At 36.5% G+C, this 25,102-nt stretch overlaps 2 protein-coding genes across 8 annotated transcripts in view; both read left to right on the plus strand.

The window, feature by feature from the left end:
* Window positions 1–10,967, plus strand: part of Ppp3cb (protein phosphatase 3 catalytic subunit beta) — a 39,587-nt gene extending 28,620 nt beyond the window's left edge. For 2 of the 7 annotated variants that reach the window (XM_033766541.1, XM_010606960.2), the window contains 4 exons: window positions 1,354–1,438; window positions 2,519–2,616; window positions 7,924–7,953; window positions 9,358–10,967. In XM_033766541.1, coding sequence (XP_033622432.1) covers window positions 1,354–1,438; window positions 2,519–2,616; window positions 7,924–7,953; window positions 9,358–9,536 — 392 coding nt within the window. In that variant the 3' untranslated portion in view covers window positions 9,537–10,967. The remainder of the gene's footprint in view (window positions 1–1,353; window positions 1,439–2,518; window positions 2,617–7,923; window positions 7,954–9,357) is intronic. The other 5 variants (XM_010606967.2, XM_033766539.1, XM_010606977.2 and 2 more) reach the window with 3 other exon arrangements.
* Mss51 (MSS51 mitochondrial translational activator) lies at window positions 10,231–24,628 on the plus strand. The gene is given in 9 exon segments (XM_019205057.2): window positions 10,231–10,284; window positions 19,537–19,625; window positions 20,188–20,429; window positions 20,710–20,865; window positions 21,654–21,778; window positions 22,336–22,902; window positions 23,220–23,313; window positions 23,644–23,822; window positions 23,825–24,628. Coding segments are annotated over 7 exon segments (1,377 nt in total). The 5' UTR covers window positions 10,231–10,284; window positions 19,537–19,625; window positions 20,188–20,211; the 3' UTR covers window positions 23,863–24,628.
* The last annotated feature ends 474 nt before the right edge of the window (window positions 24,629–25,102 follow it).

A 25,102-nucleotide genomic window follows, 5' to 3' on the forward strand; every position in this document is an offset into this window, starting at 1 on the left:
CCTAATATCTTTTCACATTCTAATATTCTGTGATTCTTAGACAATTAGTAATTTTTTTGACATCTAAAAGTTTTGCTGTTGCACCTACAGTTTTGGACTTATAAAAAGCTGTAGCTTCAGTGCTCATAGTGTTGTCCTCTAAGAACATCATAAACATGGTCGTGGAGCCTTCTTCTTTAAAATATATCTGATGTTTTTAGCTTTTAAACTGGATTTCTTTTTGTTTCATTGTAGTCAGGTCCAGTCGTCATCTTATTTTTTAATTATATGTATTTCTAGGCTGTTTGAATTTTATTATATGTGCTGCTGAAGTGAGCACTGTAAGCTGTTTGAATTTTAAATGAAATGTTCTAGCCTAGAAGACTTATGATTGTTTAGACCTCTGTATACCCTAGCATACCCTGTATGCTCTAGCATCTTTAGCCTTTCCTTAACCTTCTCTTCAACCATAGTGCTTTTATATGTGTGTTCTCATCATGTTGAAGCAGAGCTCTAAGGAACCATACTCTTGGGTCCAGAGTGATTCTAGTTGTTATATATGAAATAATAGGACTGAGATTGTTGTTCTTTCTAAAGGCCAAGGGAAGGAAGATACAACCTTTGAATCTTTGTTCAGCCAAGGATCTACTTATTTTGCTGTATTCTGTATCAGTGATAGCACAGCACCCTTTAGAGGTGAAACAAAAGTGACCTTTGACCAGGTTTTCTCATTGTTTATGTCATACTCACCTACAGTTATAAGAGTTTATATGTACTTACATGACTTTAGAGGACAACTAGTCCATTAAGTTGTGATATACTTCATTGTTGAAATGTGGGTATGATCCTTATTTGGGGATTACCTGTATAGTAGTACCTTTATTTTTTAGATCAACTTAGAGCAAGGAAACTTATTTTTTTCATATTATTATAGGATATATCCAGCCTGCATGTTAAAGGCTTTTGTGATAGTTAAAAGATTACAGTAGATTATTATCCTTGTCTGTTAGCCTGTATGCATGGGTTCTCATGAAAATTAAAGACATTGTAGGATTGTTACTAGTTTCTTGTCCTTTGTAGTGCAAGTTGGGCTCAATTGTTTTTCTCATTGCTGTTTTAGTGATTAGTCTGCAGTGTGAGATGATAAAGTTTATGAGTTACTTTTCAATTGTATCTCTATCACATCTCCCAGCATTTAACTAGTGCTGAGCTAAATTGAAAAAATAAGAAACTTCTTGGCATTAGTTTATCTACTCTCCTCTATGTGAGCTGGTGGCAAGGGAATTGGTCTTGGTTAAGATGAGTGTGGAATAGGGTGATAGAATAATGCAAGTATGGATGTCCTAAACTTGAACCTTTCTGTTCCATTGAAAGTAGGTTCAGCTGCAGCCCGGAAAGAAATCATAAGAAACAAAATTCGAGCAATTGGCAAGATGGCAAGAGTCTTCTCTGTTCTCAGGTAATTATGTATTTTCTTGATTATTTGTTTTGCGGAAGTTACTTCATTGTACATTGTTTATGAGCATTGTCCTACTTGACATCTAAAATCAACATGGTAATTTTCTTCCTGTAAAGAAATTAGTTGTATACTTATATACTGAAGAAGGGAACATAGGTCCATTTGCTTTTTTTGTTTTGTTTTGTTGTTTTTTTTAGTCCATTTGAATCTAGGGATTGTTTTCTTTTCTTTTCTTTCTTTTTTTTTTCTTTTTCTTTTTTGTGGTACTGAGGATGGAACTTAAGACCTTACACATTGCGAAAGTGTACACTTTGCCTCTGAACCACAGCCTTGCTGTTTGACCTTTATGATTATTATTGCCTGCCTTTGGTATCTCTTGTCCTTCTGTGATAAAAGTACCATATTTTTACCTTGAAAATAAGATCAGGAAAAGAAGGAGGGGATACTTTTCAGAGTGGCCCTGATGAATGTTGCTTGCGTGTGCAGGAAATTCTTTTTACTGAGTGTTCTTGATAAATTTGCTCATACATGCAGGGTGTTCCTTTTGCTGGAAGCACAAATTGCCTTCCTGGTGTTATTTCAGGAAGACCAGGTTTGAGGGTGCAAATTAATAAAGCATTACTTCAAAGTTTGTTAGAAAAACTGATTATCTTTAATGTGTGAGCTTTAGAACATACAAAATACCATAATTTTTCAATTGTGAGTGTCATACCTTTTGATTGTCAATCTTACCATGTAATGCTTATGCTGGTAGATATCTGTAATCCCAGCACTGGGAATGCTGAGGCAGGAAGATCATAAGTAGAAGACCAGCCTGGGCTACATAGTGAATTCAAGGCTGTTCTGTGCTACACAGACCCTATCTCAAAACAAAACAAAACAAAACACCATAAATAAATAAATAAGACTTTTCAGGAAAAAAATATATGTCTCTTAAGGTGTACTCTCTGAAATATTTAGAATATGATAAATAATGTCAAATATTGTGAATTATATACATGGCCCACATCTGGGCCCCATCTCTTTTAAACTCAATACTTATTGGAAGTCTCTGGTGTTTATTATATCTCTCTGCTACAGGGAGGAGAGTGAAAGTGTGCTGACACTCAAGGGTCTGACTCCCACAGGGATGTTGCCTAGTGGAGTGTTGGCTGGAGGACGGCAGACCCTGCAAAGTGGTAATGATGTTATGCAACTTGCTGTGCCTCAGATGGACTGGGGCACACCTCACTCTTTTGCTAACAATACACATAATGCATGCAGGGAATTTCTTCTGCTTTTTAGTTCCTGTCTCAGCAGCTGATACAATCAGGGTAATATATATAATAGATGGTGTCTAATTAATACCTGAACAGGGCAGAATATTGATAGAATGAATAGAGTTCCAATTGAAAATAATGGTCCTCAACTTTCCTTGAAATGATATGGGAGAAGCTCATATCATAATGTCTGATTTGATTATTTATTTACTTATTTATTTATTCATTCATTTGTCAAATGCACTCTTTTCTTTTAAAAGCCCCAGTTTAGAATGTGAATCAGGGATATCCATACTACTAAAATGGAAATGTAATTCCAAGTTTCTTATTTTTAATTTTTTTATACTTATATAATTGTATTAGACTATGCTTATATTTTCAAATACTTAATTTTAGAATTAACAGTCTGCTTAGGCCCCAGAACATTACTTATGCACTTCACTTGCCAAAAAATTTGTGCAAGGCTTTGTACTGTGGTAAATGATGCCAAAGTTTGTTTTCTGTGGTGTTTGTCAAATGTTCTATGTATAATTGACTGTCTGTAACATGCTGTTTCCTTCCTCTGCAGATGTAGCTGCTTTTCTAAATCTGTCTGTCTTTCTTTAGGTTAGCTGTATGTCTGTAAAAGTATGTTCAATTAAATTACTCTATCAGACACTTGTCTGTCTTTTGATGTAGAAGCAGCTTTGTAGCACTCTTTCAGGTTTGCTGCATTTGTTGCTGCACTTTGTGCATTCTGAACATGAATGTAATATTAGATATTAAGTCATTGTTATAAGGGGTTGAATTTAAATCCTGTAAGTCAAAATTGAAAGGTGTGCCTTTATTTTGCATGAAAATAAAAAGAATTATACGTAAAGCATTCCTGTAATCTGGCTCATTGAATATTTTATATTTAAAAAACTTTTTGACATAAATATTTGTGTAAACACTGATTTAACTTTTTGAAAGCCCATTATAGTTAAGTAGAAGAAACAGATGTAATGTGGTAGCCCATACACAGTGACTCAAAAGTCTAGAATTCTTTCCTTTGCGATTGGAAAGCAAAAATTGTTATGTGGAAAAGCCTAAATTTATGTTTTATTTTAGTCACTTTTGATAGCCCTCTAAGGGTCATTGTTCTGTTAAAACAGGCAGCAACAGTTCTGATGTTTTACTTAATCATGATTAAAAATTTGTTTTGGTTTTGTAATTAAATTTTTTAGAGGGAAAAGATAGGATATTTTAATTTTTTGAATAAATTTGAATTATATTGACTTTCACAACTTCACTCAGTCCCTGAATAATAAAAATAATTTTTTTCCTATAGACAGATCCTTTTTACTTGTAGTTTATATATGTTTTATTTTATATGTTATTGTATTGTCTGCTACCACCACTGGCATATCTGAGTACAATTATGTTTTGAAAATATAGTTTCAAATTTTCATTCTGAAAAAGGTTTTTTTTTGTTTTGTTTTTTTGTTGGTTTTATTTTATGTGTTATTGTATTGTCTGCTACCACCACTGGCATATCTGAGTACAATTATGTTTTGAAAATATAGTTTCAAATTTTCATTCTGAAAAAGGTTTTTTTTTGTTTTGTTTTTTTGTTGGGTTTTTTTTATTTTATTTTTTTTTTTTCAGTTCTTGTTTTTCTGTGATATTGGGTATCAGTCCCAGGGCCTCAAGCATGCTAAGTAAGCATGCACTCTATCACTGAGCTACATCCCCCTAGGTTTCTTTTTCTGATTAAAATCCAAAACATCTGCAATCTTCTCATTATATTCCTTGCCTTCCATTTTTTAAAATAGTAAGTGTTAGAAAAATTAGCTAGAGAGAATTTCATGAATGTACATTAAAACAAATTAGGATGACCTTAAGCATTCAAGACTAGCAGAAATATTAAAAGGATGAATTTTAATAGCTTCAAAAGCTGGTCATGGTGGGACACACCTGTAATCCCAACACTTGGGAGGCTGAGGCAAGAGGATAGCCATGAGTTCAAGGCCAACCTGGGCTACATGGTGAGTTCAAGGCCAGCCTGAACTACATAGCAAGACCCTGTTTTAAAAAAAAAAACTTCAAAAATGTTATACCCTTACTCCTCTTTGTTTAGAAAAGGAAGAACAATTGAAAGGGTATCATACTTAAATAAATTTACACTATAGCCATCTCTCACTTATCCTTGGATATATTAATACTTTTACATTATATCCATAGCAAATCTTTCAGATTTTGCAGTTAGCACCTGCTAATTACATGCTTTGTTGACAGTTCAGCGCCTCTATTTATTCTTAATTCGCATGCAGCCTGAAGCTCATTCCTCCACCTTGGAAACCACCCTCAACGGCAGGGAAGGTTTGACAGACAGCAGCTTTGCTGAAGGGATTGTCTATTCCCAGCATAGAGTGTGAGTTACTGGAGGGAGCTGAGTGTAAGGGGTCTAATTTGGGAAATTGTATACCTCCCAGGTCTGCTAGTTAATGAATATGGTTTGAGTATTTGATTGAAATTATTTCCCTAAGATAAACCCACTGTGAAACAAATAACAAAACTCATGCAGAAGCTACATCTGTGTGATTTTTCAAAAAATTATATAACATTTAATTTTAAAGTTAATTTACATAATATTTCTTTAGTGTTTTTGTAAACCACACAATTTTTATTGGAGTTGAATATTACATTCATATTTTATGTATATTTTTTTCAAAGAAATTTGATTGGAAGCTAGCTCTAAATATTGCTGTCAGATACCTATCTGGGAAAATTTGTAGCCAACTCTTTTAATAATGTCAAATTCCTCATGGTCATTTATTCTATATTGTATTGAGGAACACAGTTTAGGGCATCACTATACTTATAATTATTAGGGCAATATTAAGATGTTCTATATAAGTGGAAACAGAGGAGAAATACAACAGTGCTTTTCAAGATAAAATTTTGCAATTAGCAGATCTCTTTTTAAGTTTAATGTTTAAGCTTCATATACCTATTATTCAATTCTAATCATTCAAGCTTATAATATGCAGTTTTGAATGTGATACCCATTCTATATTCTAGAAAAGACTTGAAATCAGTTAAAGTCCTAAAGAAAGAGCAGAGATATCATTTGACCTAGAAAATGTCTTTACATATAAAATTAAGCACATGGAATGATTTCAAAAGTGTATTGTTACATTTCATAACTTTTAAAATATACTAACAAGCCAGGTGTGGTGGCTCATGGCTGCAATCTCAGCACTCAGGAGGCTGAGGCAGGAGGATCGCTGTGAGTTCAAGAACAGCCTAGGCTACATAGTGAGTTCCAGGTCAATCTCAACTACGTAGTGAGACCCTGTCTCAAAAACCAAAAAAATAAAATGTACTAAACTATTGATGTAGTGAAGTAGATACTAATTTTCATACTAGTTGTCAGTCTTAATTTATTACTATGCACAATAAATGTTATAGAATGTTTCATATTGAGTACCTTTTGTTATCATAAATGCTTTTAAAATAGATTCTGGTAAGCATTTTATTTTTTCTCCAATTTAAACCATACTGAAATTTGTCCATTTTTGAAGAGTAGCGTTCTAGCCCTAGAAGTAGGCCATTTAGTGGGCTTAGTTTTCTGTCTGACACATTCTAAGAGTTCTTTCTAGGTGTTCAAGGGTAGATTTTTTTTTTCTTGTCATTGGTGATTTGTATAATGGGCATACAATAAGTGTGTCTTATTTGTAATATAATTTAATACTTGAGGAAAATGAATTCTTTATTTAGTATTCATACTGCTTCTTCAGGGTTCCTAAATTTTCTTTACTATCTGGTTAAGATTAGCAATATTTTCTAGTTTAGTATACCTTAATACCATCGATTCATCAGTACCCTTTCATAGTAATAAGTGCTTTAAATTATATCATTTCTAAATTATATTCCTGAAAGGATATTTTAAAAATAATTATTCTAATTGGACTTTTTGCAGAATAAACAAAGGCAAATACAGATACTCTTTTTTTTTTAGAAGAATAAAAATATTCTTAGTATGTGTATTTTGAGTAAAGTACAAAATGGGCAATATTATGAGATAGTATGTTCGCTGCAGTCTTAGGTCCTCAATGTGAGCTGTTTTTGCAGTTTAAACCTAGAAACAAGCTATTAAAAAATCTTTGACTACAAAATATATAGCTAAGAATGAAGAAGTTCTTTAAGTAGGCCAGTATTAGCTATACCAAGATGCATTTCTCATTTATAATATGACATATATGAATGTCTGTATCATGAAATAGGATTTATTGCCTGAAAGATCTCTCAATTCCATCCCTTGATACTCTGAAAAGATGCTCTGAAGCCTTTCTTTAGTTAAGAATGCAGAGTCCTAGTTCTTAAGACAAATTCATGATACACTGAATATAAATGGATTTTTAAAGGCTATAGATTGTTTATATTTTTGGGCCATCAGTATTAGAATAGAAGCCAAGTTCAGTGGTATTCACCTCTAGTCCTAGGTGGCAAGCTGAAGCAGGATTGCTTGAGCCTAGGAGTTTGAGGCTAACCTAAGCAATATAACAAGATTTCATCTAAAAAACAAACAACAAAAAAATAAAGTTACAAAGGAAAAGGTTCCTTCTAGGCAAGAGAAGTCTTTTTAATGTTTCCCTCCAAAGAATAGAACTACAGAACAGTTCTACTTAGATGAACTCACTAAGTTTATGGCCTTTTTCCTTTTAACTATTCCAGCTTTTGCTGCTCATGTCTTGTCATAATTAGAAGTGACAGGCAAACCATTGCTGACTTCTTTGAGTTTGTATCTTATGAAACCAACTATGATAAGCATTGTTTCCATTAGACATGAAAGAAGGCAATTTTATCATCATAACTTTACCCTAGAGAATTTTCCTGTGATTAAATGGTTAAATGTAATAAACAATGGAAAATTCTAATGCCATTGAAATGCTGAATTCGAGAAGGGTAATTAATACTGGAGTGCATTTGCATGGGTACTGAGGTGTCTCTGTTTACAGTAGGTCTACATGTTCTGTTCTCTTGAGTGATGTTGTCATAGTTCTGTGTATAAACTGTGCTGTGTCAGGAACTGGGGGATTGGACGGGACTCTCTAATATGGGTACTATTTATGTTAAATTGTAAATGATGATGTAGTATGGGGTACTGTGATATTTAAAGTTATCATTGCCTTTTCTGCTGTACAATATGACCCTTCTCATCTCTCTCATTCATTTTGCATGCCTCTGCTCACTTCTGTACAGCCACAGTTGAGGCTATTGAGGCTGAAAAAGGTACGATCAGAGTCCTTATGCTGGGCAGAGATCTGTGGTGTGTGGGTGGGCATCAGAGAATATCCTGTGGGTGTGTCTTACTCCTAATTTGCACAGCCCAAGATGAATCATACTCACTGACTCATCAGGTTAAATAGTCAACATTCCTTTCTCTCTCTCTCTCTCTCTTTTAATCACAAGGACTGATGTCCATAGTGACAGTCTATTTTAAATATGCATCGATAATTTATTGTTCCTGATTTTTTTAGAGGATAACATATTATGCTGTAACATTTAATGTTGCTTGTTTTAATGGAATATAGTAAATTTGACTGCAAATAGAAATCTCTATATTTTGCATGATCCTCTGCTACTTAGATTATTCCTTATAAGTAAAACCTCTTCTAGATAAACATGTGAGTTTGTTTTTACTCATTTTTAGTAATGTGCTCAAGAGTGTAGGAACTGTTAAAATAATGATTTTTTTTCCCCTGAAGCTTAGGCTATAATTTACTGATAATATTCGTGTATATCATCTTTATGGCTTGATAATGCACATTACTGAATGTTTTGCTGCCCCAGCCATTTGTTTGGTTAACATACACAGACTGAGTTTCAGGGATTGCACATATTAAGCAACCAGATTATAGCTAGTCATATGGAAATCTTTTCTATGAACACTTTAATAATGGAGGAAGCATCATTCCAGATTAAATGAATGAGAATCCATAGCAGTTGGTGAATGATTGCTCTTTATTTTTATTTGATTTTCCAAATGATTTATAATAAATGGCTGGTAAGTTAAGGAAAACTTCCAAAATATGAAGTTATAAGTAATTTTTGCTCTCATTCAAATATAAATTTAACTCCTGGAGGCATTTCTCACCCTTTTCTTTGCATACTGGCACTGATGGGATAATGATCTCCAAGCTAAGTTTGATCTAATAAATTTTAACATATCTTTACCTCTTTCTCCTCCTGAACTGTTGGTACAGATGTGTATTTTGAGGATTAACTTTGTTTAGCCTCCCCACTTACCCTACTCTTGTTGCTATCTTATTGTGATAAGTCACTGGTGATTTTAGGATCTAGGATAGGAGATAACTGTCAGACTTACACCCTGAGACCATTGCCTGGAGGTTAATTTTGTGGGCAAGGAAGGATCATTTTTATGTTTTGTTTTGTTTTAGTGTTAAAGCTATTCTAACTTTTTAAAATCTATGAAGCTATCGTGTTTATATTTAGGTCTAAACATTTCATATTTTAAGGGGAAGACTGACATAGGGATAGTATTGAGTTAAAGTGAGGTTTAAGTGTTGCTCCTTACAGCTATTTTCTTTCTTCTTAAAGATCATTAATTATGTTTTTTTAAAATCTCAGAATTGTTTTACAATTACTGACTTATCAAATTTGCATTTTGTTAAGCAATACGAGGATTCTCTCCACCACATAGAATCTGCAGTTTTGAAGAGGCAAAGGGTTTGGATAGGATCAATGAGAGAATGCCACCCCGGAAAGATGCTGTACAACAAGATGGTTTCAATTCTCTGAACACCGCACATGCCACTGAGAACCACGGGACTGGCAACCATAGTGCCCAGTGACCATCGACTTCCCAGGGACTCTCACAACTCGGGCCCCAAATGGACAAGTCACCCGAGGAGCTGGAGGGGTCGGCCAAGCTGACTATAAATGTTACAGTCCCTCTGAAGAAACCATTGTGCTTTTTGAGTCCCTAGTCCCCTTCCTGGATGGAGGCTTGAGGGCCCTGGGACATACTGTGCTATCTGATAAGATTGGGTCATCGCTGCCAAGGTGGAGAGTAGTGAGCAAGGGGCTTGGGGCAATTCCCAGTGGAGGGCATCTACACCTCCATTTATGCTTGTGGTTCACACATTTAAGTTTACAAATGAGATTTCTTTTTTCCCTCAGTAGAATTAGATTTTTTTTTTCAATCATGACTTCAAATGCAATCCTAAGAGTTAATGTGGACGTTTTTTTCAATGAAATGTCTTTAAAGGATGACTTAGCATGGTCTTAAAATATATTTCTGAGGTATTTAGCTGTATTTTGAATTGTAGGCAAAATGCTGAGAAACCCAGTTGGTGTTTATACAAAATGCTGACCTCAGGTCTAGAGTTCTTAAATGTGGCTAATTCTGTAACATAGTCTTGATATTTTTCGATTATGAATACAGAGACTATTTCTAGGACTACTCTTACTTGAACAGAAATCCAAAAACTAATTTAGAATCTTTTTTGCCCAGATCTTTTGAGATTTACACCCCAGAGATTTAAGAAGAAAACTTCTAAATTTCAAAATTATGAAGAATTACAGAATTACTCACTTAAGGTACTTTAAAAGAAGTTTGTACATTGTCAAAGTAAATTTTAATTCAAATCATGTCTGTAAAACTTGATGTATTTTGTGTATGCATGTTTTCATTTTGCAAATATTTAATATATAGACCTATGATGTACAGGTACGACATGTATAGGTTACCTAGATGTTATGAGAAATTTTAGTTTATTGTAAGTACTCCAGTTACTTAAATAGCCACCAGGGTGATTTGCTGCTGGCTTTCTATCATTTTTATGTTTTAATGCAAAGGTAATTTTAAATGTTCTGGAAGTGTTTTTGATTAAGCAATGCAGCCTAGAAACAGTGGTTCTGTTCAATTCTTCAGATGTTAGTGGAAGCATAAAAGTCAAGACTGCATGTTGAAATTTTTATTTTGATAGTTACAGAACTGCTTGGTTAAACTAAATGGAACCATGTGCTAATTTTACACAATTATTGATCTGTATTGATTGCCACTGTAGTTTGGTATTTTCCTTTACTTTGGTGGCCTGCTTCCCTCATGCCCTGGAATACAACTCAGAGCTCCAGGCAGCGGAACCGTCTATTGTTTTGTTTGCCAGAAAGTGCACCCTGTATGGTCTCCTGTCTTAAGTTGGAAATATTATGCATGTCCAGGACTATCCGAGTATTTTATAAACAATAGCACACAATAAATTCCATGCATGGGCCGCTGCTCCTATCTCTGTGTTGGGTTTTATTTGGAAGATGCAGTCTCATTTGACCTTATTTTGCAAATCAAAAAATCTGTGAATGGAGCTGGGATAGTCTTCAGGATTATCTCGTAGATAGTTCATGGTGATTTGATGAATTAAATTGTTGTCTTCAGCGACTCCCCCCCCTTTTTTTTTTTTGCATGAGCATTAGTAACAGCATTAGAAGACTTTGAATGCCTACTCTAGTTCTCCTAAATATATTTAAAATCACTATTTTCTTTTTTGGTACTGGGGATCGCACTAAGGCAAACTCAGGCTTATAAGGCAAGTGCAGCACCACTGAGCTAAATCCCTGGCCCTAAAATCACTATTTTCATTAACTGTTAATTGAAAGAAAATGTTCTTTCTTAGAATTTTATTGTAGTGGTATTGGGAAATTATTGGATATTTTAACAAGCAAAAAATTATTGACAATACTGGATTTTCTTGTCATCATACTCCTTGTTTGCCATAATCAGAGTAAGTATAGGATTTTGCAATTTGAGGAAAATTATGATATTGCTCACATTTTGTAAAATAATTGTAGTTCTTTTTTAAATTTTTATTAGTATGTTTTTGATACAAATTAAATACATTCATCATGGAAAATTGGTACATATACATATCACATGATTCTTCTTATTTCCTTTTCTCCTCCCTTTCTTCCCATTTCTCTTCATACCCAAACCCCCTTTTCATGTCCACAGCATCTATTTCCCTGTTTCTAATCTCTTATTTTGCTCTTTAAAGTATAGTATGTTGGGTTTCTCATGTACAGCATGTACAATAATTATATACATTATAAAACAAATTTCTATCAAAAATATATATACCTGTCTAATTCCAGTTAAGCAGAACTTCTCAAGTTATTGATTATTACAGGTTCTATTTGCCATAATATTAATTTGCAAATCAGTCATGAACTGCCTCAGAAGTTATACACTGGGGCCCGGCATGGTGGCGCACACTAGTAATATGAGCACTTGGGAGGCTGAGGCAGGAGGATCGCTGTGAGTTAGAGACCAGCCTGGGCTACACAGTTCCAGATCAGTCTCAACTACATAGTGAGACCCTGTCTCAAAAAAAAAAAAAAAAAAAAAAAAAGTTATATACTGCATACCTTAAAGATTTTTAATGTTGGTATTTTGTGATAGCTATGCATCTCTAAAGTAGGAATTTAGTGTATTAGATGCCAGGAATTTCTTTGGCCTTAGATTCATCACTAGGATTATATAGTGTTTCTAGGAGCTATGGGAAGCATGAAACATCATTAGCAAACTAGAGGATTTTAAGCTGATGGTAAAAATTAAGAAAAGGAAATAACTCAGAAAAAGCAGTACACACAAAGAGTGGTAGAGTATCACCCAGCTTCCTCACAGACAACTTCCTACTTGTTAAATAGGAACCTCTTTCAAATCTTTCTTAGCTTTACTTTTAATTTTATTTTTTATTTTTTTTTTTTTGGTACTAGAGATCGGACTTGGGCCCTGGTGTCTGCAATGCAGGCAGCAAAACTGCTGAGCTAAATCCCCGGCCCTTTTCTTGGCTTTATAACAAACAACTTGTTAAGTAGTTAGATACTTTTAATGCAACTCATGATGAATGCAAAAAATTGTAAAAAGCAAAGATCTTTCTAAATTGTCACTTAAATGTCTACCAGTGCAAGTAGTAGTGATGGTGAAATATATTCAACAAAAGTTTTCCATCATTCTCTTTTATATCCAAAGATGACATGTTTGAATTAGCAGAGTTAGTCTCTTCATTTCTTATACCTTCTGCAATTCAGCCATTAGCAACACAACTCATAATCTCTTTGGAGTTTGAACTTAAATTTTCAAGCCTGTTAAATTTGAAGTTATCCTGAAAATTTTGCTTACAATGAATCATCCCTATTTTACTCAGGTTTTTTGCCTATTATCACAGCTATTCTACTAATGCTACATGTTTCATTGACTCCTTGACGTGATTCTTTCACTTTCCCTGCTCTAGTTTGTGCTTTCTACAGTTTGGGGCTCCAGTGGAATCCTTTCTCTGCCTCAAAACTATATGGATTTAGGTGGGCATTGTGGCACATGCCTGTATGTCCCAGAACTTGTAGGAGGCTGAGGCACGAGGATCACAAGTTCAAACCCAGTCTGGGTAGCTTAGTCACTTAGTGAGACACTGTCTCAAAATTTAAAAAAGGGCTGGGGTTGTTTGGTACAAGGGCCCTCGGATTCGTTCTGAGTATCAAAACAAGCAAACGACAACAACAAAAACCCCTCAACACCTGTGGATTTAATTTGCCACATTCCAGAGTTTTTGTTTTGTTTTTTCTTTTGTGGTACTGGGGATCGAACTCAGGACCTTGCACTTGTGAAGCAGGCAGTGGAACCACTGAGCTAAATCCCCATCCCTAGTTGATAATTTTTTTTTTTTTTTGGTACCGGGGATTGAACTTCGGTCCTTGTGCTTGCAAGGCAGGCCACCGAACCACTCAGCTAAATCCCTGGCCCGTTTTTTTGTTTGTTTGTTTGTTTGTTTGTTTGAGACAGAGTCTCACTATGTAATTGAGACTGACCTGGAACTCACTATGTAGCCCAGGCTGGTCTCAAACTCACAGCAATCCTCCTGACTCAGCTTCCCGAGTGCTGGGATTATAGGTGTGCGCCACCACACCCAGCCCAGTGTCTTGTTGCAAGATGTTTCCCCTTTTGAGGATGTTCAGAGACAGGTAAGTAACAGCTAGGGTCAAATATAAGCAGAAAGTCAGGTCCTGCAGTCATACAGTTCCACTGCCCTAACAACATCTGATAGATTGTACAGCTCAATAGCTTTGAGGAGAAAGGAGCTGGGAATGTCCTGGGTCAACAACCATTACAAGAAGGAATGAAGGGATGTTTGAGTTGATTCTTTTCCATTTTCCTTTTCTAGAAATACTATACATTTTTAGTTTTAAATAAAGTGTTGGGCTTATATTCCAGAAATTTATTTCTTTTTTGAAATAGGTGGAACGCCACTGGTGACATTCTCATTAGAGAATACTGTACTCTTCTTTCAGGAAATGTGAATTTTATAAAATAATTCTGTTTGTTTCTCCTACAGTTGATTACTATTAAGTGACCATTTCTCTTCTCTTAGGTAATTCAATTTATACTTAAGCTTAGATTGGAATTTGTTGAGTTCTTTTTTTAGCAGTGTTATGATTTTTTAAAAAAGGTCATTGGCTTTGTACGAACTCATCCTGAGTCTAGATTGCCATCTAGGGACTCTAGGGATTGCAGTTCCTCCAGGCTAGTGCCTACCCTTTCCAACCAATACTAACTTCTGAACTGTTTTTTTTTAAAAGATGTAAACTGAGAACAGAAATACTGTCTTGAAAAAAGTCCAGAAAGCAGTAGGTTTCATCTTTCCTCAGCCTGCCAAAGTTTTGGATGAGTTTGGGAGTGTTGACAGTCTTGAGCTCTCTTGGCAGAGAATAAGGGTCAGAAAGAGAGAAGACCTTGGGCAGCAGTCCAGCTTCTTACTTGCCTCATTAGGGAGAATTCAGCCTTGTCTGTCTGGTTGGCAGGGCACACTTAATCACCAAGACATACCATTTCAGCAGTTGGCAAAGGAATTGATATGAAGGGACAGGTGCAAGTAAGCCACAACCTAGATTTGAGGAGATCAAGCACTCACTTCACTTGGAGGGAAGAGAGAAGGAAGGAAGCCTAGGGCTTAGCAGGGTAAGTTACTTTCCCATCAACCTATCTGTTTGCTTAGTTTATAATTGAGTAAGTATTCATCACCCTAGGGAGTGTTAATCACTGATTAAGCAGCTGTATGTGGTCATAATAGCAGTATTCTTAATATATTTCTTTTCTTTTTTTCCTCTTGCCCTACCTCTTTTGTGGATCCTCAATGACCAGCTTTACTCCCCCTTCTCACCTCAAAGGTATTTGGTGTTTGCTGGTGAACTAGAGAAAATCAGATGGGCCATCTTGGTCAGGAAATAGTGAAACAATATCAGTGACCTAGATAAAATTGAGGCTTTTCAGTTGGTAAGGAAAGACAAAGATGATAAACTTCAGTCTAGCAATAGGTTTAATATTTTGGTTTGTAAACTGGAGATGAAAATGACAGGTTGTTTTAGATAATGTAGTCCATATCTCCCCATCAGTTCTTGGTATTTCTCATATAGTAGGAATGTTATATAGTGGTACCGCTGTTCACAAACTTCTTTTTACAGTTCTTGTTGCAGAATTTGTTCCATGATTCTGGTTGCAGTTTACTGAGTATGGCTAGAAAAAAAAAATGATTCTCTTTCTAGGTAAACTACTCTGTTAAGTTTTAAGAGCTTACTCTAATGCTTTCCAGCTTCGCCCTTGTGTTGCCTATCTTTTTCCTTCTGTCAGTTTATACCCCTTGAACTTGGAAGGGACTGAGGCTCTTTGAAGAAAAGTTAGAAAAGGGAATCTGTGTCTGGGCCTGAGATACACAAACTCAGACCTGAGCCTGAAGATAGATATAGATATAGATATAGATATATAGATATATGCAAAGACTTAAACTCACTCCTACTTTCTTACCTTCTTGTCAGAAAGCGAGAACATTTGTGCTATAAATCAACTGTGTGTTCTAGACATAGTAGAGACTGTGGTATTAGGAATTTAATCATTATCATTTCGTTTCCCTGAGCTATGTGCTTCAACTTCTGGTCAATTCTTTTAACTCCTGTATTACCAAGTTTATCTGCCTTTTAGGAAGATAGCTTTGGAAATGCAGTTAAGTATGCAGTATCTTTCTGATCTTAATTGGCTTCCACTGCAACAAAAACACTTCTAGTTTAGCATCAGAAACATATTTATTATAAGTCCGGGGATTTAAGACCTTAAAATTGTCTCAAATCAAGGTATTTTTCCTCTGTTTGTTGGTTTGTTGTGTTTTTAAGAATGAAAAAGTCCCGTTTCTCAAGGCTTAGGAAGGTACTGTTTTGACCTGGGCTGGGGGCAATGGCAGACAGAGCAAATAAATGATTTTTCTGTAATGGCAGTGATTCTGAAATTGCACTGAGAATGTATAGTGATTAAAAATGGAAGCTGGAAAAAAAAAATGGAAGCTGGGTGTGGTGGTGCACGCCTGTAATCCCAGCACTGGGGAGGCTGAGGCAGGAGGATCACTGTGAGTTCGAGACCAGTCTGGGCTACATAGTGAGTTCCAGGTCAGTCTCCACTACATAGTGAGACCCTGTCTCAAAAAAACAAAAAAAATTTTTTTAAATGGAGGGCATGGGCCGGGGATTTAGCTCAGTGATGCTGCTGCCTGCCTCAAAAGCACAAGGTCCCGAGTTCAATCCCTGGTACCAATCAATCATTCAATCAATAAATAAAACGGAGGGTAGTTGGACTGGGGTTTTTAGCTCAGTGAGAGTGCTTGCCTAGAGTGCATGTGGTCCATGTTTAATAAAGACCATTAAAATAAGTGGAGGGTGGAATCAGATTAGCTGTTAGAAATGGAGTTCAGAGTATGAATGTCAATTTCATCGACCCTTCAGTAAAAGGATATATGACCTTTAAACCTTAAAGTAGGGCTGGGGATTTCGCTCAGTGGTTCCGCTGCCTGCCTTGCAAGCATAGAGCCAAATTCAATCCCCGGTGCCCCCTCACCAAGAAAGGTCTATTATCATTAGTTCCTGTTTCTTTGGTGGTAATGTAGAGATTGTGATACACAGAAGAGCTTTGTTCTATGGAGTTGATGCAATCACCAATGAGTTGAGGGGAGATGACAGGATAGATAGAAATAGGGATAATAGTACAAAGGAAAACAGGAATGTTCCTCCATTAATCTCAGACCAGAAGTTTACTAGTTTGCAAGAGCTGGATTATTCCGGGACTATTTCGTTTGTTTGTTTGTTTTACCACTTGTGTACACCTCAGCCACATGATGATTCTTAGGGTTTTTTCCCCCCAATAGTTGTGGTCCAAAAGGATTAAATATCAGGCCCTTTGATCAAATGTCAGGCTGTTTTTATAACAAAACATGATCTCTGATTTGAACTTTGTTGGCATCATGCACAGTAAAAGCTACCATTGCCAGTGTTTTTATCCTCTATCATTTTCCTGGCCTGGGAAGCAGGTAATCTGGATATTAATAATTTTTTTGCCCGGGATTTAGCTCAGTGGTTCCAGCGCTTGCCTTTCAAGTACAAGGACCGGAGTTCAATCCCCAGTACCAAAAATATATAATAATAATAATAATAATATTTTTTCACCTCTCAATCCTTACAGATGCCTTTCTCTTTTTCTTGAGATGACATTCACATAATAAAATAATTTTAAATTAGTAATCAAATGGTATTTAGAAAAAAATGCATTACTCAAGTCTATAATCTCAGAATAAAAGATATTTTAACAGTAAAAAAAAATGGCATTTAGTACATCCACAGTGTTGTACAACCAACCCTTCGGTCTAATTCCAAAACATTTTTATCATCTCAAAACAAAATCCCAGGGTAGAGATGTAGGTCACTGGTGGAGCACTTGCCTAGCATGCATGAGGTCCTGGATTCAATCTCTAGCACCACATACACATGCAAAGGAAGAGGAGGAACAAAAGAAAACCTTAATTGTTAAATGTTGAGCAGTTATTCCTCATTTCCCTTTCACTCAGTTCCTGGCAACTACCAGTCTGCTTTCTCGGCTGACCAATTCTTGATATTTCATATAGCTGGCATCATATAACATATAACTGCTTATTTCTGGCTTCTTTCACTTAACATGTTTTGAGGGGCAGGGGATTTAGCTCAGTGGTTTCACCACCTGCCTTGCAAGCATAAGGACCCGAGTTTGATCCCTGGTACTAAAAAAAAAAAAAAAATGTTTTGAGGTTTATCTAGCATGTCAGTATTTTTTTTATGTCTGAATAATATTTGCTTTCCTAGAGAGAGAGAGAGGGAATATGTATGTATATATGGTCCCAATTTGTTTATCCATTTATCCTTTGGTGGACCTTTGAATTGTTTTTATGTTTTGAATAGTGCTGCTATGAACATTAAGCATTTGCTTGGGTACCTGTTTTTAGAGATATATACACCTTAGAATGAAACTGCTGGGTCATACAGTAATTCTAGGTCCAACTCTTTGAGGAACTGCTATACTATTTTCTGTGATGCTTGTACCATTTTAATTTCCATCAGCAATGCATAGAGTTTCTCATGATTCTACATATTCATCAATACTAACTTTATTGTGTTTTATTATAATAGCCGTCCTACTGGGGTGTGAAGTGATATTTCATTGTGGTTTTGATTTGTATTTCCCTAATTAATGAACCTTTTTTCTTGAGTTTATTGCCATTTGCATAAATTCTTCAGAAAATAACAGTCCTGTCCATTTTTTAACTAGGTCTTTTTTGTTGTTTCCATATATTCTAGATGTTAACTCTATGTCAGATAACGATTTGCAAATCTTTTCTTCTATTCTGTGGGCTGTCATTTCATACTAGTGTGCTTACTTTTTTTTTTTTTTTTTTTTGTGGTGCTAGAGATAGAAGCCAGATCCTCATACATGTGAAGCATGTGCCATACTACCGAGCTACACTTCCAGCCCAGTGGTATCGTTTGATGTGCACAAGTTTTTAACTTCAGTGTAGTCCATTTTATCTATTTTTTCTGTGTTGCCTGCAATTGTGGTATCATATCTAAGAAATTTTTGCCAGGGATGTAGTTCAGTAGTGCCGCTGCCTGCCTGTCAAGGGCAAGGTCCTGAATTCGATCCCTGGTACCCCTCCCCAAATTACAACTTAAGAAATTTTTGCTGAATTCATGTCATGAAGCTTTCCTTGTTCTCTTCTGACGCTTCCATATTTAGCTCCGTGTGTGTGTGTGTGTGTGTGTATGTGTGTGTATACACCTGTGATGGAACTGAGGACCTTGCACTTGTGAGACAGACATGGTGCCACTGAGCTAAATCCCTGATCCTGTATTTAGCTCTTATGTTTAAAAACATAACATTCAAACTCAAATTATCCCATTTAGTTAATTTCTAAAATGTTCCTGTCTTCATTTCTATGCTCATGCTTTTCTCTGTACTTAGAATTTCCCTTTCCCCATCTTCGTATATTCAGAGTATTCTCATTTTTCAAGGTCAATTCCAGCTTCTGTTTACTTCATAAAGTCTTCCTGTAGTTTATCCACTTAAGAGACTCACTTCCTCTGATCTCCTATAGAGTTTTTGTTTCACTTTTCTTAGAGAATTTATATACTAGCTAATAGTTTACATTTAATCTTCCCTAGGCCAGGCATGGTGGTGCACGCCTGTAATCCCAGCACTCGGGAGGCTGAGGCAGGAGGATTGCTGTGGGTTCGAGACCAGCCTGGACTACATAGTGAGTTCCAGGTCAATCTCAACTACGCAGTGAGACCCTGTCTCAAAAAAAAAAAAAAATAATAATACATTGAATCTTCCCTATATGACATTCAGATGAGATACATATTCTTCATATTTATTTCCATATAGTACTTTTCATTTTGTATTTTTATGTTTGTTAATAAATATATTTTTGAATGAGTGAATGTTTTATTTTTTTCCAGTATGAGGCCTTTTGTCTACTCAGCCCTTATGGAAGGCATGGGAGAAGACAAGACAGGAAAGTTGGGTATCACATAGTCTCAACTAGATAGTGGGTATAGCCTTAATTCTACTTCAAAACCTAATTTCTTAGGAAATTTTCTTCATAATTTGCCTGACTTATTTTGATTATATAACTCTTAGCCTTATGCTCATTTTATATTGCATTTCATTTTTATTTTTTGGTTTGTTGCTTATATATATGATCACAGTTCCTTTAAAATGAATATAAATACTATATACTAATATATGAATGTAGTCTCCTTATACAAAAGTTTACAGATAAGGAAGGCCTCTTTGATCAACCCAGTTCCTATTTCACTATCTTCTTCCCTTACTCAGAGTTAATCACTATTACTAATTCAAAGAGTCCCACCAGACCTTTTCTGTGCATTTATTTACATATAAAATTGTATATAGAACTTCATACAAAGCACATAATTCTTTCTCTGTTTTTTACAACTGCCTGTGGTAATTGGTAATCTATAAATTCTAAATAAATCTTACTGATAACTTGGGTCTGGGAGACTAGAGTGAGAAGTCAAAGATCAAGCATCTGAAAATGTATCATTTCCAACTTGCCAAATTCCACTGGTCATCTGTTTTGCATATAGTCCTCAGGTATCATTGAACAGGCCATGGCTCCACGTTTACGGCGACGAAGGCATAAGAAACCTCCATCAGTGACTGCACCGGTTGTAACTCCTCCCACAGTTGAGACTCCTGTACCTCTGACCCTGGAAAAACCTGGCCCTAGCATTGATGCATTAGGTTTCTTCTCCTTGGATAATAATGTTCCTGGCTTATCCAAGCTGATCCTTCAAAAGCTGAACATGAAAAGCTATGAAGAATACAAGTGAGTGACTAGCTCTGTGTAAGAGATACTGTCTTTGATAGAAGTGATTTCAGAAAGTAAAGGGAAAGTATAATTTGGGCAGTAGGAGATATTTGTAAGAGAGATTTTTCTCAACCTAACTTGTCAGTATTATTATAGAAGAAATAGAATTTACTTAAAGAAATTATGGGAGTGGGAGATATAAGAGTATGTGAAAATGTATAGGAGGCAAAGTAAGAGATATGAGAGATTTTGGAAATATACTTTTCCCTATTGCTACTTTTCCATGTTGTTTCTGCAGGTTGGTGGTAGATGGGGGTACCCCTGTATCAGGCTTTGGATTTCGATGTCCTCAAGAAATGTTCCAGAGATTGGAGGACACATTCCGATTTTGTGCTTACTGTAGAGCATTACCTAGTGGCCTTTCAGACTCCAAGGTCCTCCGGCACTGTAAGAGGTGATTTGTGACATGACAATAGGGGAGACATTCAGAAATGACTATATGTTAGATCCTCATTCCAAAAGGAAATTCAGTTTTCAGAATAACTTAAGTCTTACTCTTCATTTTATGTGACTCAAACTACAGAGAGATTAGAAAATAGTTGTAATCCTACATATTTTTGGTCTTGTGGGGAAATAAGACAAGAGAACAAATGCACTCTTTTCTACCCCCTTTTCTTGAGTACAGTTAAATTCCCAACTTAAAAACATTCAAGTTACAAACTTTTACAAGTACCAGTGGACCAACCTCAGATTACAAACATTTGTAGATGTGACCAAATCATGTAAAATAGCTCAGGGGTCTACTTTACTGTTTTTTTTTTTGTTTTTTTTTTTTATTTCTTGTTTTTGAGACAAAGCCTCCCTTTGTAGTACAGTCTGGCTTTGAACTCACTGTGTAGTCCAGGCTAGCCTCAAACTTATAGTGATCATCCTTGCCTCAGACTCCCAGATGCTGGGATTGCAGATGTGCACCACCACACCCAACTAACCTTACCATTTTAAGGTAACTGTAAATGTAAAAATTATTTACAGTATTTTTATGTGTGTGTGTTTTATGCTTTACACTGAATATTTGTGTCAAAGGTGTATAAAACCCACTTTGTCAAACAAATTGATTTATGAATGTTCTCCTGGAATAGAACTTGTTCATGAGTTAAACTTACTGTGCTCAAGTGATAAGACCATGTGTGTTCTGAGAATGTTGGGTTTGAGTCCTATCTATTTTTTGGCTTATTCTCTTAGGTGCAGAAATGTATATTACTGTGGTCCAGAGTGCCAGAGGTCAGACTGGCCAGCACACAAGAGGGTTTGTCGAGAGCTCTGTCTTGTGGCTATGGATCGTCTCATGGAATGGCTCCTGGTCACAGGTGGAGTGGTGGTGTTGGGAAATTCTGCCATAATGGCCATAGTCGGTTGTACTTAGTTAAAGATATGAAAGTAGCTGGGTGTGCTGGCACACACCTGTAATCCCAGCACTTGGGTAGCTGAGGCATGATTGCTGTGAGTTCGAGACCAGCCTGGGCTACATAGTGGTTCTTGGTTTTGCTCAACTACATAATGAGACCCTGTCTCAAAACAACCAACCAACCAACCAACCAATAAATAAATAAATAAAGAAAGAAAGAAATAAAGAAAGAAAGAAATAAAGAAAGAAAGAAAGAAAGAAAGAAAGAAAGAAAGAAAGAAAGAAATAAAGAAAGAAAGAAAGAAAGAAAGAAAGAAAGAAAGAAAGAAAGAAAGAAAGAAATAAATATTAAAAAAAAAATAAATGAAAGCATATTGTTATACGGGAAAAATAGGAACTAGGAAGGGATAGTTACTTGAGCTCACATGTTGACAGAATGAACATGGAGGGATCATTAGTGAGAGGGAACTTTGAAGCCAAAGAAGAATTAGGTCACTTTTCATTCCTTCTTTCTTACAGGTGATTTTGTCCTACCCTCAGGACCTTGGCCCTGGCCAGCTGACATTGTACAGGACTGGGATACCTGGTTTTCTATGAGAGAGAGACAGCTAGAGGCTACACTGGATGCTGTGCTAGGTAGCCATGCCATGACCATCCTCTGGGCCAGTGTAGGAAGGCCAAGGCCAGACCCAGATGTTCTGCAGGGGTCTTTGAAGCGGCTACTGACAGATACCCTGTCACGGCCCTTGACACTGGGCCTAGGACTTAAGGCCTTTGGCATAAACAGTGGAAAGACTGGGGGAAGCACAGTGCATGTGGTTGGTGCTTCACATGTGGAGACATTTCTCACTCGATCTGGGGACTATAATGAGCTTGGATACATGTTGCCTGGACATCTTGGCCTCCATGTATTCATGGTGGGTGTAGACGTGGCTACTAGCTTTTTACAGAGCGCTGCATCTTCAACTCCAGAACCCGGCACCATTCTTCTTAGTGGCCACAGGGGCCTCTATCATGACTTCTGGGAGGAACATGTAGAGACTGGGCAGATAGCCCATCCAGATATGGTAGTGGCTTTCCATCCAGGTAAGAGCCATTTCTTCAGAGGAACACTGGGTGACTCCCTGAGAATATTCTATCCTGATTCTTTTATCTTTTTATTTTTGGAATCCTATTCATTTGAGCTTGTTAAACACCATGTGATGATATCCTTGGTTCATCATTTGCTATGCGTACTACACTAGGGTTTAGAGTTTTCACTGAAGAACCTGGGGTGGATGGTGATGATGATGAGTATGGTGAGCAACATGAGGGTTGGAGTGGAAACGCTGAAAGAAGTGTCTTGCTCATAAGGTCTATCAGTCTTTCTCCTGGCTATTTCCCTTTCTATTTTTGTTCCATAGGTTTCCATGCCTCCCCAACCTTGATGGAAAATTGGCTACCTACCTTGCTGCTACTTCGTGACTATAAGATCCCTACATTGCTTACTGTCTACAGGTTTTGACCTATTCCTATTTGTCGTATCTCCCTGATGCACTCGTATCATTCTTTATATGGAAGGGTTTATTTTGCTTCCCCTTGCTTATCTACCTTCTTGTGAAGATATTCTTCCTTCCCCCCGTGGCCTTTTCATCCCCTATGTTGCTTATTTACAGATGTAGTGAACCATTTTGGAGGAAGGGATAGTCCTTACCTAGTCACTGGGTAATTTTTGGAATTGATAAGTACGGAAATGTCATGCTTTTGAGCAACTCCTGCTAGCTTGCTTTCTCCCTTTTCCTGTCTTTCATAATCAGTACAACAATGTTTCTTATCTCTCTCCCATAGCCACCAGGAATTGGCAGCCTCTGTACAGATTCTGGTGGACCTGGATACACATATCATTGCATATGGAGCTAATCCTTTCGCATCTCTCAAGCCTGAACAGGTCTATTCTAACCCCAACAAGCAGCCAGTATACTGCAATGCCTACTACATCATGTTTCGAGGGAGTTCCTGCCAGCTAGATAGAGGCAATTAGAAGAGAAAGTAGATCGTGGAGTTTAAATGGCTGAGCCAGAGCCTCACTAGATTCATGGAAAATGGGGAAGCTGTGACAAAATTTTACTGCACATGCCAGGATGTTGCCAACACTGAAACATACTTTGTTCTAAATCTCATTCACTGTACAGGTAAAGAGTCTAAGCTGAACGAGAGCACCAGGATGATGTAACTTATTGCTAAGAGGTTAGCCACAAGTAGCTTCTAAAGATAGGTTTCTAGATTTAGTAGGTAGCAAAAAGCCCTGGTGTCAGTCTTTCCATAGTCTGGAGTTCTTAATAGTCTCCTTTGTGAGTAAATTGTACCTTTGACTGGAACCAGATGGCACTGAAGAAAAAAATGAGAACTACCATATTCTTCTGAAAATGATTCTTATTCTGCAGTTAGGGTTAAAAAATGGAGATGTTGATGACTTGAAAGTAATGTGAGAATGGACAAGTCAGGAAAGTTTTGGGAGCATCAGGAAGGTTGTAAATATTGGCACACTGTTATATTTCCTCCTGCCTTCTTCTCTCAAGAAAGGTCTCATTTTCCTATTGTCTTTTGGGGAATTCTGACCCTAGAATGGACCTGGTGGTATATTTGAGTTATCCCAGGTTATATGAAACTTTACCTGAATTCATTGGAGTTACCCACCTGCTCTGTACCACAATAAATTCAGTTTTGAGAGGTTTTTATTGTTGTTTTTGTTTGCTTATTTTAGTGACAGAGGGAGCTCACTATGTTGTCTGGGCTGACCCTGAACTTTTGAGCTCCAGTAATCCTCTTACCTCAACCTCTCAAGTAGCTGGGACTACTGGTACTCCCCACATTGTGTCTAATTACTTTGGGGCTTCTTAAATCACTTGTTTTATCTTCTTGCAAGTATTTCTTACTTGAACACAATCCTTTGAAATGGAAGATTAGTATCAGCTCTATTTTTGGGTGTGCCATTCTTCCACACATCATTTGTTTCATGTTATCTTTCTCTTATCACATTTTCAGGATTAGGAAATTCCCGGGTATTCATTTCTACCACCTTGCTTTTTTTTTTTTTTTTTTGTACCAGGGATCAAACTCAGGACCTTAAACTTGTGAGGCAGGCACAGGTGCCACTGAGCTAAATCCCTGGCCCCCAACCTTGCCATTTTTACATACACTCATACAACTGTCAGTCCAAAATACACGTGTACTCTTATTGCCTACTCTTATAGGAGTAAATTTGAATTCATTTATTCATTTAAAACAGTAAACACCTGCTATGTGA

The sequence above is a fragment of the Fukomys damarensis genome, unplaced genomic scaffold (genome assembly GCF_012274545.1).
Source record: "Fukomys damarensis isolate Sample0158 unplaced genomic scaffold, DMR_v1.0_HiC HiC_scaffold_20, whole genome shotgun sequence".
Lineage (NCBI taxonomy): Eukaryota > Metazoa > Chordata > Mammalia > Rodentia > Bathyergidae > Fukomys > Fukomys damarensis.